At 37.3% G+C, this 18,119-nt stretch overlaps 1 protein-coding gene across 1 annotated transcript in view; it reads right to left on the reverse strand.

Annotated features, from left to right (window-relative positions):
• Window positions 1-18,119, reverse strand: part of LOC110380744 (uncharacterized protein) — a 48,737-nt gene that overhangs the window by 16,576 nt on the left and 14,042 nt on the right. Inside the window, exons 3-7 of the mRNA XM_064041623.1 lie at window positions 7,050-7,282; window positions 6,465-6,695; window positions 4,772-4,882; window positions 2,146-2,387; window positions 497-647 (exon numbers count right to left, since the gene is read on the reverse strand). Of these exons, the coding sequence (XP_063897693.1) occupies window positions 497-647; window positions 2,146-2,387; window positions 4,772-4,882; window positions 6,465-6,695; window positions 7,050-7,282 (968 nt within the window). The remainder of the gene's footprint in view (window positions 1-496; window positions 648-2,145; window positions 2,388-4,771; window positions 4,883-6,464; window positions 6,696-7,049; window positions 7,283-18,119) is intronic.

The raw sequence follows: 18,119 nt of genomic DNA on the forward strand, positions 1-18,119 counted from the left end.
TCGGGTTACACAGGTTACTGGGTTGACGAGGTCCGATAGGCAGTCGCTCTATGCAAAATAACCCAGCTGCATCCAATGTTACCCAGCTGCATCAAGCAGACCCCAACATAGTAGAGATATGGCTTGTCAAATGACTTTCCATGAATACCTACTGCCGAGTATCCACATTTCCATCAACCATTAACCACTTAAGTTCTGGTATTCTCACCTCCTCAAGTTGTCGGCTCATAGAACAGCCAGTGAGATTGTACTTGGCCACGAAGCTCTCGTTGATGAGGGGGAACTCCTGGCGATAGTAGTCGTGACTGTTCACCATCATTCCTACAACTAAAGGACACTACATTCTCCTTACCTCCTCAAGTTGTCGACTCATGGAGCAGCCAGTGAGGTTGTACTTGGCTACGAAGCTCTCGTTGATGAGGGGGAACTCCTGGCGATAGTAGTCGCGACTATTCACCATCATTCCTACAACTAAAGGACACTACATTCTCCTCACCTCCTCAAGTTGTCGACTCATGGAGCAGCCAGTGAGGTTGTACTTGGCCACGAAGCTCTCGTTGATGAGGGGGAACTCCTGGCGGTAGTAGTCGTGACTGGAGTTCGGAGTGAAGCCTGATATGTTCAGGTTTGCGAGGATCTTGATCTCCCTGGAAAAGGGAACAGGATATTTATAATTATGACGTTGCTTCATGCTTAACAAGGTGAGGCAAACTTGTGTATGATAATACATGCACATTGTCTATGTATGCGTAAGCCTGGCAGTAGTGGTCGGGTCGCCGAAACACACAAAGACATTATGTATGAATTATTACACACACATTTATAGCTCGCCCGCTAACATTGATATTTTTTAAAGCAGAGTTTTATGTATTATATTACCACCATAGTAAAAGTAGATTAATAATTTTTACTTTTGTAAATATGCGAGTAAATTCACATTAGTAATAGGTATGTATAGAAAAATAAAAGGAACACTGTGTACTATTATGTACTGTTGTGTACTATTATGTATTACTATGGACTTCTGTGTAATATTACGTACTTATAGAATTATTTCGAATTGTGTCATGGAACCCAAAAATCCAGGTCATCATTTTTAAAACCTTATAGAGGTACATCGCAATAAAGATCAATAGTTTACACCTCAACCTTCAAATAACCCCAGAGGTCGATACAAGAGTATTTAATGTAAAATATTCACCCTCTCACCTTGCACGGTATTGCGAGCGAAGGCCGTTACGTGCAGATAAGAGAGAACAATCATTGTTGATTGATGCGATCAACGAGCTTTATTTAGACCTTATCAATTGCTCTGTTTCTGCTGTCTACTTGATTTACTGATTTCTATAATGTATCTCTATCCACTGATTTTCGATTAGAGATTGAACTTCATTATTAGCTCCATATGAATTACTAGCTTCACCCGCGTAGAGTTCGGTTATAGAATTCTTCAAAAGTCCGGGATAAAAACTATCCTATATTCTTTCTCAAGGTCAACTCTATCTCTGTACCAAATTTTATTAAAATCAATTCAGTGGCTTGGACGTGAAAGCTAAACAGACAGACAGACAGACTTACTTTCGCATTTATGATATTAATAGGGATGTCGAATTTCAATCTATCGTATTGCACCGTAAATGGTAGGTATCATTGATTGTCTACTTGACTTGTTCTATCTATCCTTTGTTTTGCGATTAAAGTTTAAAATTCGATATAATTTACATGGAACCAATGTCTTGACACTGTAATCGCAAATCAACTGAAAAATCGGGTATAGAATGCAGAAAGGCGCTTTCAAATATATTTCACCTACTCCAACAACTGTCTCCTTACCTATTTAAGATAATATCAAAAGGGAAAAATATTTCTATAAAGAGTCCAAATTCAGGTAAGAAATATCGTAAGTTTTTTTTAAGTGGGCTCTAAATCTCGATAACGTTTTCTAATTGTCAGTTCGTCTTTAAAGTTAATAGCTATCTATGAAGTCATTTCATATTATAGGTATCTTTCTAGGATTTTCCTTCTTCTAATAATTGTTTATCGGACGTTTGACACGTATTAAAAATAATAGCATACATAATTCTCTTAAACTCGTGTTAAAGTAAGTACCTATAAATAATTTGAAAGAATCATTAGTGTACTTACTTGGTCATACAAGTCTCCACCATAGTAAAAGCCTTGAAACCCAAAATGCTAAAGATGACCACAGACGCGTAAATAGCTGTTAAGGCGTTACAGACGGACACGAGCAAGACGTCGCGAACACAGTTGTTATTCGGCGGGTTGTAGGAGCCGAACGCGATGAGAGAGCCAAAGGCCAGGCCGAAAGAGTAGAAGACTTGAGTAGCTGCGTCCAACCAGACTGTTGGGTCGAGGAGTTTTTCCAGCTGAAAATAAAGTGGTATGGTTAGGTTATACATATAACTTTGCTGTGCTGGAGTCGGCTGTTAGCTATTAAATATATGACCAAAGCCCAGTCAGGGCCTAACTTCGCATATGTACATACATTGTCTTATTTATAAAAGGATTTTTGCCGTAAAACGGCTGCACTGATTCAAATAATCTACATTAGGAGATCTTGACGATCTTCACGGTTTGACTGCTAGTCGTATTTAAATAAAACTTGTCAGTAATACAGCTTACACATTAAAATATCATTTAAACTACATCCATACAACTATATCCAGTTGTGAAAAATAGTTCCCGCGATAAACGGCTGAAACCGCGAACAAAAGCCAGTAATTTATAGAGAATATTTTTAAAGTGAAATTACTCTTCTCATATTATTATAAAGATTTCCTTACCTAAGTTAAAGACTGTAAACACAAAATCAGTGCGCTACACCTTGTGACGATAATATTTAGCATAAAACGATCTCGTCTCATTAACTATGTGAATGAACAATGTTTAATGCGTCGCCATCGTTAATACGTTATATTCCATGACGACGGAAAGATACGCTGTACTACAAGTCTTCATTGTAACTACTAAATAATTTTATCAGCAGAGAGTTTACATAAGCATACTTTACTTAAATTGATTTGATGTCAAGTCTTATTATTGTTTAATGAGACTGAGAAATTAGCCCATTACCGGGGTAAAAACACTGGGGACCTCACGTTATCCGATGTTCGAACCTTCGTACGTAACCTAAACTATCACAATATAGTTATCCCGATATATTGGCTGACATTTCATTTTGAAGTTAATCTTTGATTCAATCAAACTTTATAATCGATACCTGATCATTGTAATGAGCGCACTACCATTCATTCCTATACTCATTAATAGAAGCTTGGAACCGATCAAATTATCGGCCGACTAAAAGTTTGTTGTGTGTCATTTGATCCAAAATAAAGTTTCATTCCATAATCGTGGTCCTTTTGTACGAAAGTTCTTTGACCTTCTTTGTGACAAAAATAGACCTTTCAGGTCCACATTAGTCATTCAGACAAATAATGATTAGACGACATTTCTATAGTAGATATTGAACTGCGGTCGAAGTTTTTAAGTAAAGGATGTTTCACTCGGTTTTATTCATATTTTGAGAAGATTATTAATCGGCATTCCCTCAGATTAATATCCTTCCGCGATATCTATCTAGTACTGAAAAGATTAAAGATAAAAAAGATTTTCCTAATCGGACGAGTAAGTCATTTCTGAGATTGCGCGGTGAAGTAAATTAACAAACCTTCTATTAGCTCTATAGTACCATTAAAAGATGTTTTTTTTCTTTATTTATTGATTTATGTAAACCAGCTTTACTTGTATCAATGTTAACGTTTTTAATACATATTACACAGTGAAGATCATGTAGAATCAGTACAGGTTAACGTACTCGATAAACCCGAGTTCAAATACCCAATACAATAGAATATTCTATTACTTTCCTACATAAGTACCAAAAAATCTATACACATTACAATACAGACTGCTCATATTCAAACAAGGTCACATTTACCCAAGGGTTTCATACATGTACAAACATAAAACACTGGGTATCTTTTGCGTAACGAAACATCAAAAAGGGTATTTTTAGCTCCCTGTGAGACGAATGAAATGGTTTCGTTTGGTATATGTATATCTATGTATATTGTGGGCCGGTAATTATTCTAAGAAATCAAGCTTTCTTATGATGTGAATTTGTTGTTTGTTACTCTTCCAAGCAAACCAATGTTTCTCGCAGTTTCACTCCTGCACCAAGATAAGAGGAAGCATATAATAAATGTTATATATATTTTTATTTGAAGTATTTACATAATATTTACATTAATTTTAAAACTTAGAAATAAACTTATATATACAACTTAAAACTAATGTTATTATTTTAATTTAGGGGACTTCTAATTGGCTCTCTGTCGACTACGACGTCCTTCTATTGTTAAGTTTTTGTTTACCTGTAAGTCCTCCAAAGTGTACTCAATAAATATGTTTTCCAAAGCTACGTTACTGCCAAGTTTCACCAAATTCATTTGGGTCGTTTGTGTGTGAAGACAATCACACAAACTATTTCGTTCCTTAACAAGTTAGGACCAGTTCCCAGCAATAACACATAGGAAGTGGTGAAGGGCGTTTTTGGGGCTGTCTCGTGTAATCCTGACGTTCGAAAAGTGCTGTCTTTCAACCTACTATGAATAAATGATTTTTGAATAAGAGATTATTTTTTGTTCAGATAGACCCCTGTCCCCTGAGAGGGAGTGTATGTGCTGGAAACAGCTTTTACTTTTTTATCATTTAACTACTTGAAATCTATTAGCATTGACTCACTGACCTTAGGCTTATACATATGTATGATGCCATCAGTGGACCCTGGCAGCGTGACTCCTCGGATGAAGAAGATGGTCAGCACCACGTACGGGAACAGCGATGTGAAGTAAACCACCTGAAACAATAGCAGTCATGTTAATTTTGAAGAAGAAAGGGCTTTGGTTATGTTGGGTTTTCCTGTGGTCTTTTAATTAATTAAAGAGACATCAAGGCGTGAGATTCCTTATACTTCTAATTGGACACGATGTTCATATGTTCTTTTGTGGTGTTCCTTTAACTAATTCGGAAATATACCATATGGTTACTCAATTATCACGTTAATTAATTCGCAAATCGCAATACAAGCGTGAAAAATAAGAAGTAGGAGATAAAAGTTGTAAACAATAGTTTGAATACCGAAAATTCTATTGTTTATTAATAAACTTCAACACTCCATTTTATTGGAGTCTGGGCCCAAAACAAATGAAGACAACACGCACTAACCACGAAGGGAAGAAATATGAGCGGAGACAAAATATGGAAAGTAGGTCACGTCTTCTTGGCGCGCTACTTTCTCAGGAGATGTTGCGTTATGACATCTCCGCTGGTCATTTTGTCCTCGATGGCACTAACCTTGCCACTGCTCTGTATCCCCTTCATGACGATAAAGAAGACGATGATCCAGGCCAGCAGCAGGTACAGCACTATCCACCAGCGCGGCACTCCCGGCTCCTCGATGCTGGGAGACGCGTCCAGTGCCTCTCGGTACCAGAAGTAGACGGTGGACGAGGCCTTGTTGCACTCGGCTTCGCGGGTCATACCAGCTTAAGGACCAATCTCCACCAAAATGGAGTGGAGGAGAAAAGTAAGTCTTAAGCTACCAATGGAATTGCTCCTCTCAGGGACACTATTGAGTAGACGGAGACGAGATCCTAATGGCTAACATCGCACTGTTGGGGTATGAACCCAAAAACAAATGACAGTCTACAGACTAACCTTGCCACTGCTCTGTGTCCCCTTCATCACAATAAAGAAGACGATGATCCAGGCCAGCAGCAGGTACAGCACTATCCACCAGCGCGGCACTCCCGGCTCCTCGATGCTGGGAGACGCGTCCAGTGCCTCTCGGTACCAGAAGTAGACGGTGGACGAGGCCTTGTTGCACTCGGCTTCGAAGGACATACCGGCTTAAGGACCAGTCTTTACCAAAGCGGAGTTGAGGAGTAAAGTTCTTAAGCTACCAATGGAATTGCTCCTCTCAGGGACACTATTGAGTAGACGGAGATGAGATCCTATTGGCTAACACCGCATTATTGGGGTATGGGTCCAAAACAAATGAAGATCTACAGCACTAACCTTGCCACTGCTCTGTATCCCCTTCATGACGATAAAGAAGACGATGATCCACGCCAGCAGCAGGTACAGCACTATCCACCAGCGCGGCACTCCCGGCTCCTCGATGCTGGGAGACGCGTCCAGTGCCTCTCGGTACCAGAAGTAGACGGTGGACGAGGCTTTGTTGCACTCGACTTAGTGGGTGCTCATAGTGTGTTAAGAACCAGTTTAAACCAAAGCGGAGTGGAGGAGAAAAGTTCTTAAGCTACCAATGGGATTGCTCCTCTCAGGGATACTATTGAGTAGGCGGAGACGAGCTCCTATTGGCTAACTCCACAATGTAGGGTCCTGGTAACAAAACAAATGACAGTCTACGCACTAACCTTGCCACTGCTCTGAATCCCCTTCATGACAATAAAGAAGACGATGATCCAGGCCAGCAGCAGGTACAGCACAATCCACCAGCGCGGCACTCCCGGCTCCTCGATGCTGGGAGACGCGTCCAGTGCCTCTCGGTACCAGAAGTAGACGGTGGACGAGGCCTTGTTGCACTCGGCTTCGCGGGTCCCGTTGTCGGCGGGGCAGTGGGCCCAGGGTAGGGAGTCCGCTGATAGCTGTGGAGGTTAGATGGTTTTATAAAATTCTAGGTGGATTTCGAGTATCTAAAGAGAATTCGGAGTGACCAATATTAACAGTATTCCTTGTTTGAATAAATTATACAAAGAGCTCAGAAACAAGGTATTCAGAATAACGAAGGGCCGATTTTTTCAGGCGATGATAACTTTTTATCTGGAGAATATGTTTGACAGCTTTCGTAGACAAAATAAGTCAACCGCTATATTAGTTATCATCAAGTAAACTAATGATTGAAAAATCGGCTCTAAAAACACAGTTCCTTTTTAGACAGACGAGCCATAAGGGCTAAGCCTTGATAACTTATTGTTATATTAAAGATCCACGCAACTTACCCGAATACTATTAAACAGGTAAAAGAACACCCATGTAATGATAACATTGTAGTACAAAGCCACGAAGAGTGTCACCATACAACTGGAGATGCCGATGCCGCCCAGCCATGGATGTATGGTGTTCCACACGCCGAGGGAGCCGAGACGCATCTTCTGGCCGATCGCCATCTCGATCAGGAAGAGGGGAATGCCTTCGAGGATTAACATGATGAGGAATGGAATTAGGAAGGCTCCTGTAACAATAATGTGGCATTAAGTTGTGTCAACGTGGTCGTTTTCACTAAATTTGAACTTTGTCATTAAATGGGTCTGTCAGCTTCTTGGGTACGCTCCAACTCTGCAGCGATTTTTATTTTTTTAGGTTTTTACTTTCTCTTTTACTGTAAATACTTTGTTGTAAAAACGAGACAAAATAATACCTGAGTGAATTTGTTAAAATACAATTTAATAATAAAAAATCGGCCGGTATGAAAAATCCCAGTTGGGGGATACGGTATATACTTGCTTATCTAGCTAGAAGGTCCTACAACGGTGATGGATAATTGTACCGGAGAACACTTGTCCTTTAGTTTCATAATTCATCAAAGTTGGTAAAGCCTGAATATCAAAGAATCACGAACTACTGAAATTAAGACCCTATCTCTCTTGTCGAATTTCAATTGCCACTAAAAGCTAGTGCACAAAAAAACTTAAAAAATTGGTTTTTAAAAAGCTTCATCGACAAAATTGGTTGTTGATGCATGATTCAATTTGGCAAAGAGCCAAAGAGCAATTTTAATATACCTACCTACGTAACTAGTATTTTAAGTTTTCATTTAATTTTATAATCATTTTATGTGCTGGAAGCTACATATTTCCACGAGGTCACGAACTAGTGATATCAATTTATCAATTTAATTGGTTGTAAGTGATTTTTAACCAATATTATTAATAGCTTTCACCAACTGTTTCATTCATATCCCGTGAAAACTAAGTACTCCACGCAAGTCGATAAAAGCCTTTAGTCACAGATTACTTTAATAGTTACTACGTTACATGCCTTGTTTGATAAATAGACTATCTAATACTGTAAGAATCGGTTTAAATTAGTCTATAGCCTTCCTCGATATGTGGGTTGATATTGAAATATTTCAAATCAGTAGGTAGTTCCTGAGTTTAACGCGTTCAAACAAACATAAGCTTCAGCGAATTACACCTCTTATATACCCACTTCACATGTAATTACATTCATACATATAAACATACGTATAAAACTGCGAGTGAACCTCAAAGCGGTCATATTGGAGCACGTCGTACAACTGTTTGCTGTGAACGTCAGCCACATTACACATTACAGGGCTGCCTCAAACGCGGCTTAAGTTAAAACCTACAGTTCTTGCTAATTATGTGTCTGGAACATTTCTGACGTTAACCATTTCATATTTTTTCACAGTTGTGAAGTCAATAGTAGCTACCTTCAGACAAGCAAAGCATTTTGACATTATCTGTACGAATGCCTGTAGTCCAATGGCTGACTTTAGAAATACAAAGTTAACCTTACAAACTTCATTCATTTCAAATCTAATCAGTAGACCTAAGATTAACTCGTTCAAATTAGCACTAGCAGACTTCAGCTTAGTATACCTCTAGATATGTAATTACAAACATTAACATACATACATACATTCATATAAACATTCATATAAGTACGTAGAAAACTGCGAGTGAACCTCAAAGCGGTCATATTGGAGCACGTCGTGCAACTGTTTGCTGTAAACGTCAGCCACATTACACATTACAGGGCTGCCTCAAACGCGGGCTTTGTTTAAAGTGGCTTAGTCAGTTAAGTTTGCATATTTGAAAATAGCCATTTAACAGTTTTTGACTACTGTGTTTTTTTTCTTGATACATTTGCCTTGACGGCCTCGTTGGTCTAGTTGTCGCAAGCCAAAGGCTTTACACGAGGTCTCGGGTTCGATTCCCGGGTCGAGCCGAAATCCATTGTGGGTTTTAGAAACTTTCACAAAGTAGTCTGAAAGTTGGTAATTGATACACCCGTCTTTCTAAGAGCACGTAAAGGTTATAAGGCTCTTACCGAACTGGCGAAACCTCAAGCAACAGCCAGCTACTAATTACATCCTTAAAATCATACATCACGTCTCACACATTCCTATCAAAAATATCCCTCATTTTATTTTCCAAAAACGAGAATTCAGCGTTATTCCCCTTTAACACTTTAACATGCAGTGAGCGTATGCAATAAATGCAGTGTCCAGTGGCAATGTTTGAACAAGTTGCTTGTTTGCCAACACCGGTTTACGAGTATTGCACTCTCTCTGCTCTTTGAAATTATACAGAGCTTTTGTCGTAAAACGTAGGTAAAATAGGTATAGGTACATTCATTCATTTGTTTTTAAAGCTCAATTATAATTAGGTATTTATCGTGCAAAGGAAGCCAAATCTTGCTTTCTCGTCTACGTAGCTTATGTACTTATTATAGGTAAAATATTTAGTATGTTCTTAGAAAGAATTAGGTATTTTATAAAAAAATATTTTTTTAGCTTAATCGTAATTTTGTATCCAGTTAGACTGGAAGCCGACCTCAACATAGTTGGGAAAAGGCTCGGGAGATGACGATGAATCACATTTTTTTATCATAAATAAACTAGAGTGTTTCTCATGAAACTTCTTCCCGTATCCGGATGAAAAATAGTTCGTGTCGCCCGGGGATAGTGTAGCTTCCGAACAGTGAAATAATTTAACAAATGGGTTCAGAGCCTTTTCAAGTAAATAAAAAAAAACTCTTTATAACATTAGTATATATACATTTACATTAGTATATAAATAAACGGAGCCAAATTAATCTTGGTTTACTTTAACTACTATCCTGCCAGTAATCCTATCAAAACCGGCCGAACTGTTTCTGAGATTGCCGATGGAAACATAGTATTCAAAACTTGCTAGGAACAGGCCGTAGACCGTAGCCAAAATGGACGCATAATGCCACTGACCAAGACGCAAAATAGCGTCGCATATTCAAAACAAAATACCTTTCTAAAACATTACCAAGTTATTATTAAACCTACACCAAACGTACTACGAAGAACGTCATACAAATAAAAATACCTCCATATTTAAATCGTTTGACCTTTTCAAAACAATTATGTCGCTTACAAAAAGGGCTTTCAAAACCAAGGAAGGACTAGATATTAAACCTCAACCTATATTAAGTGCCATAAACAATCAGTTTCTATTTTTAGAATCGCCGCTTCGTCTGGGCTGAGCGCTATCGATTTTTAAATTGCTACGGAGCTACGAAATTGCGTCGTAGCCGGCGTAGACATTGCTACGGTAACCTTTGCTCTTTTGCTACGAATGCACCGGCGTAGATAGTTGCTATAGTTTAATTGTATAATCTTGATCATTTATGTATTTGTGTGGATTAAAATATGCTTTATTTTTTGAGTAATGAGAGATAGTATTTATTAGTTAATTATTAGGTTTTTAATTAAGTTAATTTCCTTGAATATGTTATTGAAAAAAAGTTTATAATGTCACATATCTATAGTTGCTTTAGTATTCATAAAACCGTTTGAAAAACTAGAATGGTTTAAAATAGACTCAAAATTATACGTAGTAGTGTAGTTATACGTAGGTATGTAAGTACATATTTAATGCGCCCCCGTAAGCTTTCTATGAAAAGGCATGAATATTAGGTTTTGTTTTGAAACCTAAAAAGGTGAGTATATTTAGGAAAGGTTACAGTATTTATAAAGGTACAATTTCTCAGAATAGACGTTAATGGGCTTAAACATGTGATGTTTTCACGTCATACTATTATTGTCTACGTATACTAATACATACTAGCTGTTTCCCACGGTTTCTCTCACATCCCGGGGAACTTCTTTGCGTACCCGGACAATACATAGCCTATTTTGTTATTCGGGAATAGTGTGACTTCCCAATAGTGTAAGAATTTTTCGAATTGGTTCAGTAGTTTCGGAGTCTTTAATATTAAAAAAAACAAGTGTTTACGCTTTGGTATTAGAACAGATATATAGAGAGGATAGACTATAAAGTTGAAGATTTTGTTTGCTTGAAGGGGCTAATCTCCGAAAAGAACTGGTCAAATTAGAAAAATTATTTCAATTTTTAAATAGCGGATTTATCGGCGCTTCTTTCTATACGGACGTGTGAAGTAGCTCCCACGGGACACAAGTAAAACCGCTGGCAAACACCAGTGAAAGTATAATTTCTGAGAATAGAATTTAATGAGTATACAGTAACACATGACGCTTTACGTCAGTATACTGTTATTTGAAGATAATTGTTGAGTATGCGTATTCAAATATGAAACTGTTTCATCATGATACGACATAAATAGAAAATCATTAATGTGGTTTGTTGGATTGATGCCTTATGGATTCACTAGCTTTCGCCAGCGGCTTCGCCCACGTGGTGTGTTGATAAAAAGTAGCCTATGTATTAATCCAGGGTATCACCTATCTACATACAAAATTTCTATCAAATCGGTGCAGCCGTTTTTGCGCGATTGAATAACAAACATACATCCATACATTCTCACAAACTTTCACATTTGTAATATAAGTAGGATTTGTGTATAGTTTTTACTTTAGTATAAAATGCTTTTCACAACGTAAGTTCTTTGATCTCTGTTTCTTTGGAGTCTGCCGATAGCTAAGTCGGGCTTATTATTAATCATAGAGAAGAATGGTAAAGCGCTCATTACAACTGTTCTAAGATATAGCGCCGACTGTCGGATATTATAAACTTCATTCTTAAGCCCACCTCTAATTAAGGAAGTGATCTAACCCATCATCAGCCTTTTTATCGTCCCACTGCTGAACATAGGCTTCCTTTCATATAAAAAAGGATTGAGCCTTAATCACCACCAATAATTAAAAACATATTTCAACAAACAAATACGCCCTCATATTTATCCTATAAATAGTCCTCATCTCAATCTACTCATTCAAAATCTCTTCACCAATCGATCGGACAGGTAATACACTGCTACCTACCTCCCATTGCATTTTCAACCTTACACCCATAATATTAAAGACCAAAATAATCTGTTAGTGCTCACACAGAATTGTAAACTGGAGTTTAAACTTTATGTTCATATAGTTAAGGTTCAAAATCATCTGTTAGTGGATGCAGTAGCTCTGCCCGGGCCGCCGGTAGCCACGCAGGTGCAAACTGCGTTTCCCCGGGCATGGAATGCAGACGAAACTGTAGTATGTATGTATAGTTGTGTTATGTAGTGTGGGTCAATGATTATGAATACATGGAGTGTTCATGTGCAATTTGGTGGCAAAGTGATATGGGAAAATCCTGAATTTAAAAAGTGTTTCCTTTTTTAGTTTATAGTGTAATTATTATTAGACACTGTTTGAAAATCCGCTCTTAAATTTGGGATTTCTTTATTTATTTAGAGTGAACATGTGCAATTGTGCAATGTAGATATCATAGAAGAGTAAGAAATATTTGTTGACTTTATAAAAATGAAAAGAAACTATTTAGTATTTTTAAAGTAAGTCAAAAGTTGTGCAATATTTCGATAAATCAATAAAGACATACTATATGTATTGCAATATTATTTTAAACATTACTATTACTAAGACAAAGTATGTACAAACAAGTTTTCAGCACTCCATATTAAAATTCATAACTCCACGTCACGTAATTACATTTTGATCCTCACCCTGTCCAGACATACACACACACACACATACCTACTCACATACAAATAGTGTACGATAGAGGTGGGTACAACCCTTTGATCTCCCCTAGGATATCATAAACGGAACCGGGAAACTGTTTGACTGAACGGTGATAATTCTCTTTTGAGTGTTTTTGATGACTACTGTTTGTGAAAGGGAGGCCTGACTGTGACTAATCTATGTATACTTTATCCCACCCAAAACAAAAATGTGAAAGACTGCCAAGTTCGATAATATGGGAATGCTTCGCCTATAAAAGAAGTGAGATCTGAATAAGTACCAAGTTCCATACACATACCTCAGTTAAAAATAGTTACTTTTTAATGATGTTACTTGGCAAGTTTTCATACACCTTGTTATAAACCTACTAAACGCATTGAATCAAGTATTTAATTTTCTATTAAAACTTGCCAAGTAACATCATTAAAAAGTAACTATTTTTAACTGAGGTATGTGTATGGAACTTGGTACTTATTCAGATCTCACTTCTTTTATAGGCGAAGCATTCCCATATTATCGAACTTGGCAGTCTTTCACATTTTTGTTTTGGGTGGGATTTCATTTATTTTTGTAAGGTTGTTTATTTCATTTTTTTCTTATGATTAAGTTAGTTAAGGAAATGTCTCATTTATACTATCTTTTAGATTTTTTAATATGCGCTATGTTTCTTACAAAGAAATGAACTAGATTAACTAAATGGACTAGATTTACCAACTGACTGACATGACATGTTATCATATATAATGTTCGTTGATCAAAGTTACACATTCGTTATTTTCGAAAGTGATTCACACTTGGCCGTTTTCAGATTTTTACTTTACTTTGACTAAATACAAACCTTTGTACCATTCGAAGATATATTATATAAATATAGATAAATTTAGTTCGTTTTAGTTCCTTAGGGGTATAAATTTACACCGGGTATAAAACACCTTCATTATTTTGAAACCGACTCACACTTGGCCATTTTCAGATTTTTCCCTTTACCTTGACATAAAGACCTACCTCCATGCCAAATTTCAAGTCAATACGACCATTGGAAGTGGTCTAGGTTTTTGATGAGTGAGTCAGTGAATCAGTGAATCAGTCAGTGAGTGTATAGTAAAAATAGCGATTTTCTGACGTCAATATCTCAAGACCTACAATAGGTATATTAATGAAATTTTGTATTTTAGATAAGTGAGGGGGTCTCAACAGATACTAGAAATTTGATATGCGTAAATAAAATAGATTTTGAGTTACAGGGGGGTCGAATTTGGCCCGAAATGGTTCGTGTAATATAACCCACGGCCGGTGTGTCGCTTTTTTTGCTCGAACTTGGCGGACACACTGCCGTGTGTCTAGATATTATGAAGCTCAACATTTTAATCCCATTAAAACAATTTAATGGGCTGATTTCAGAAACTACTGAAACTTACGATTTAATTTATTTCAGTGTTAGATAGTCCTTTTATCGAGAAAGGCTACTTTTTACAAGTACAACCCAGTCCATACTCATAAGTATGAAGAGACTTTTGATCCGATTGAGCATAGGTATTTGGTACGGAGATTTTTATTCGGATGCGAGACGTAATTCGTTGATGATGGTTATTATTTTCTTACTACGTAGTGTCTCGGACGCCTCGGGAGTTATAACTAAGAGCCTCCGCACTAACACTATACCAGACATGTACTTGTAATGTGCGCATTAAAAAATTCACGTCCATACAGCTCCTTGCTATTTTAGTAGTTTTTCGTTTACGGTCGGTTTTTCATACCGATTAACACCCGCAACTCCTCAAAGGTCCAGTTGAAAACAAGCTGTCTGGCATAATGCTGAACTGGATCTATTTGGTGCAACCTATTAATTGTTGTTTTTGTACTTTTTATTCTGTGTGTAGCTGTCTTGTGTTGTGTAAGTAAACGATTTTTCTTCCTTTCTTTCTTCCTACTAATTTATGAGTCCAATCAAACTATTGAACCATTGAACGTTTGCAGTGTGTAAGCTCTTACCACCACATCTACATAAAATAACACAAACGACAAACAGTGAGAGTATTATTCGTACGAACGATTGCAGCATGACGTTGTAGCGCTCTATGAAATCAATACTTTATGACTGCATACAGAACTTTCTGGTCTTAGGGTGCATCTACACGGTGCAAGTAGCTTGCGCATGTTGAGGGACATATGCAGGTTACTGTTACTGCCTTTTTATCGTCCCACTGCTGGGCTGCGGCCTCTTCTCACACGGAGAAGGATTGAGCATTAATCACCACGCTTGCTCAATGCGTGTTGGTGATTTCAGACTATACAACATGTAACGTAATTAACGCACACCCTCAGACACCCCAATTAGAATATTATGTTATAATCATAATACATACACTGAAATTTTAATTTAACATGTATATGCATTATTATTTACTAAATTAGTTATACCAATTCTTGGAGAACTTTTTGGTCATACTACTACGCACGCAAATATCGCGCCGCGCGCTGCTCCACTCGACACCACATAACGAAACTACGGAAAAAGCCGACAATACACGAAGTCTTATTACTTTGAGTTACGGTCTATTTGAATTTGTTTTGACTGTACAGGGTTAATATGACAATAATTTTCGTAGTTTTAATTATTTTTGGGATAAAAAATTACCTATATTAAAAATGATATAAATCGATTCAGTAAACGATTCTGAACAAACTAATTTCAGGATGTGCGTTAATTAAGTTACATGTTGTATACTCCAGGTTTCCTCAAGATGTTTTCCTTCACCTTTTTATCAGCCATTGGTGTCTAAGATATGCTTAGAAAGTACATACAAACTTAGAAAAGTTGCATTGGTACTTGCTTGAACTGGAATCGAACCCATACCCTCATACTCGAAAGGATGGTTCTTTACCCACTAGGCCACCACGACTTAGACACACGACTTTTACATGCATGTTAAAAACGTGCGGGTCCAGCGACTCGCGCATGTACCAAAGCAAAGACCCACTCGCGTGCTCTTGTCACTTGCGCATGTTAACTTGCTCCAGTTACATGCACCGTGTAGACGTACCCTTATGCCCGATGTCGTTATAGTGATTGCTTTCTATAATCTATGTAATGGTCCTGTCTTTGACGTTTATTTACTGTGTAAAGTACAAATGTAAGTAAGTTTTGTATGGCTAGAGTCTTGAAGTATCAGTAATTTAATTGAGACCAATACCGTTAATAGATGATACCATTTATAAATAAACTAGCCGTTTTCCCGCGGTTTCACCCGCGTCCCGTGGGAGCTACTGCCCGCACCGGGATAAAATATAGCCTATGTTACTCGCAGATAAAATAGCTTTCTTTTTCTTATTGGTGAAAAAATATTTAAAATCGGTCCAGTAGTTTTTGAGTTTATGCATTACTACCAACCAAACAAACAAGCAAAGTTTTCCTCTTTATAATATTAGTGTAGATACTATAGGTAGATTATGTAGTGTATAAGGTGCTTCAAAATGTTAAATATATCAAGAATCGTTTTTATAATAATAGTGATTAATAACAGCCTTTACGCAAAAAACTAATCTAGCTTTGATAGATAACAAAAAATACATTTAAACTGAAAACCTTCTATTTTAAATCGGTTAAAAACAGAACAAAAGCTCTCATTATAATGTGGTTTACGTAAATATTGTTGCACCACAATTTATAAAACAAACTATGTCTCATACTAAAATCAGTCTCAAATCAAATTCTATAAACTGTGACTAACTTCACATCTAATGGTAGCGTACCACGCGAACTTAACGACTATTTAATTGTGGAAACATGCAATTTCTGAATATCAAGTTCAATGCTAGAAATCGCTAGAATATAAATATCTGATAAAGGTCGAGAAACACATGTGTATGTATAGTATAGGTATTGTTAGTCTATACTAGACAACGAAATGGGTACCAATGATTCATTATGATTATGATAGACCTTTGATGGTGTCAAAAAGTCCAGCCTGAAACCCATGGGGTTATGTTGAATTTTATAAAACTGAAGAGCGTGTTTGTTGGAACGCGGTAATCTCAGTAAGTACTGGTAAGATTTCTTCCAGTGTTTAGATAGGTAGTCCATTTATCGGGGAAGGATATAACTATATATAAGCTACTTTTTATCCGTATAGTGGAAGTATTTCTTGCGGGACGAGGATTTATCGGGTTGCGTGTAATAGGTACTCTTATAATATTAAAATGCTGCCTCCGTTATTTTCCTGAACCGAGTGATAGAACTAAACACTAATAAAATACTTAGAAAAAAGAGAAATGATTTATTGAACCCATTGCGTGAGGAAGCTCCCTAATGCTCCTGCTCCACCTGCGTTAGCGTTAACGTTAATGTCAATGGCCAACTACACGTTACTTATTGCATTAAAAATGCGTGTTGGCTACACTTAGGTACAATTCCGCAAAGAGTTAATCCTTCATGAAGTAACGCGTTAACACACATTAAAGAGGTTAAACTCAGACACACAAAATAATTCTAAAAACTAAAGCTTTCTCATTTGACCATTCCATTACCGTGCTTACCGCTTAAACAAAGTATCTACACTCGTCCTTGCATGCGTGCAATGAGATGGCATTAATGTAGCCAACATCACTTAGCGCTCTAAGCTACGCACTAAAACCCTTTGATGCGTCCAGTAGCATTATGCTACTGCTCCACCTGCGTCTTAACGCGTTAAATTTTGGCATTACGCAGATGTGGCCAACGTTTTAATGTCAATTTATACTAATGGCAATATAAATAGCATTAAACGTTAAGCGATAACTCGGGTGTCGGTTTTTTGGACGCATCAAAGGGTTTTAGTGCGTAGCTTAGAGCGCTAAGTGATGTTGGCTACATTAATGCCATCTCATTGCACGCATGCAAGGACGAGTGTAGATACTTTGTTTAAGCGGTAACTGCATTTTACGAGCACGGTAATGGAATGGTCAAATGAGAAAGCTTTAGTTTTTAGAATTATTTTGTGTGTCTGAGTTTAACCTCTTCAATGTGTGTTAACGCGTTACTTCATGAGGGATTAATTCTTTGCGTAAGTGTAGCCAACACGCATTTTTAATGCAATAAGTAACGTGTAGTTGGCCATTGACATTAACGTTAACGCTAACGCAGATGGAGCAGGAGCAAAGGAAACACCTAGTTTACCATATAACTATATAACTACGAATATATAGGGGCCACACTAATTAATGTAACAAACCACCAATGGCCTTTATAAATTAGAACGCTATTGAAAGCCTAAACCACAAGTTTAATCAATACATGTATGAAAGTATAGGAAACCATGCCATTATTCATAATTACTGATTTATGTCGATGCTGTTAATTAGTTAAAAG

The sequence above is a fragment of the Helicoverpa armigera genome, chromosome 25 (assembly GCF_030705265.1).
Source record: "Helicoverpa armigera isolate CAAS_96S chromosome 25, ASM3070526v1, whole genome shotgun sequence".
Taxonomy (NCBI): domain Eukaryota; kingdom Metazoa; phylum Arthropoda; class Insecta; order Lepidoptera; family Noctuidae; genus Helicoverpa; species Helicoverpa armigera.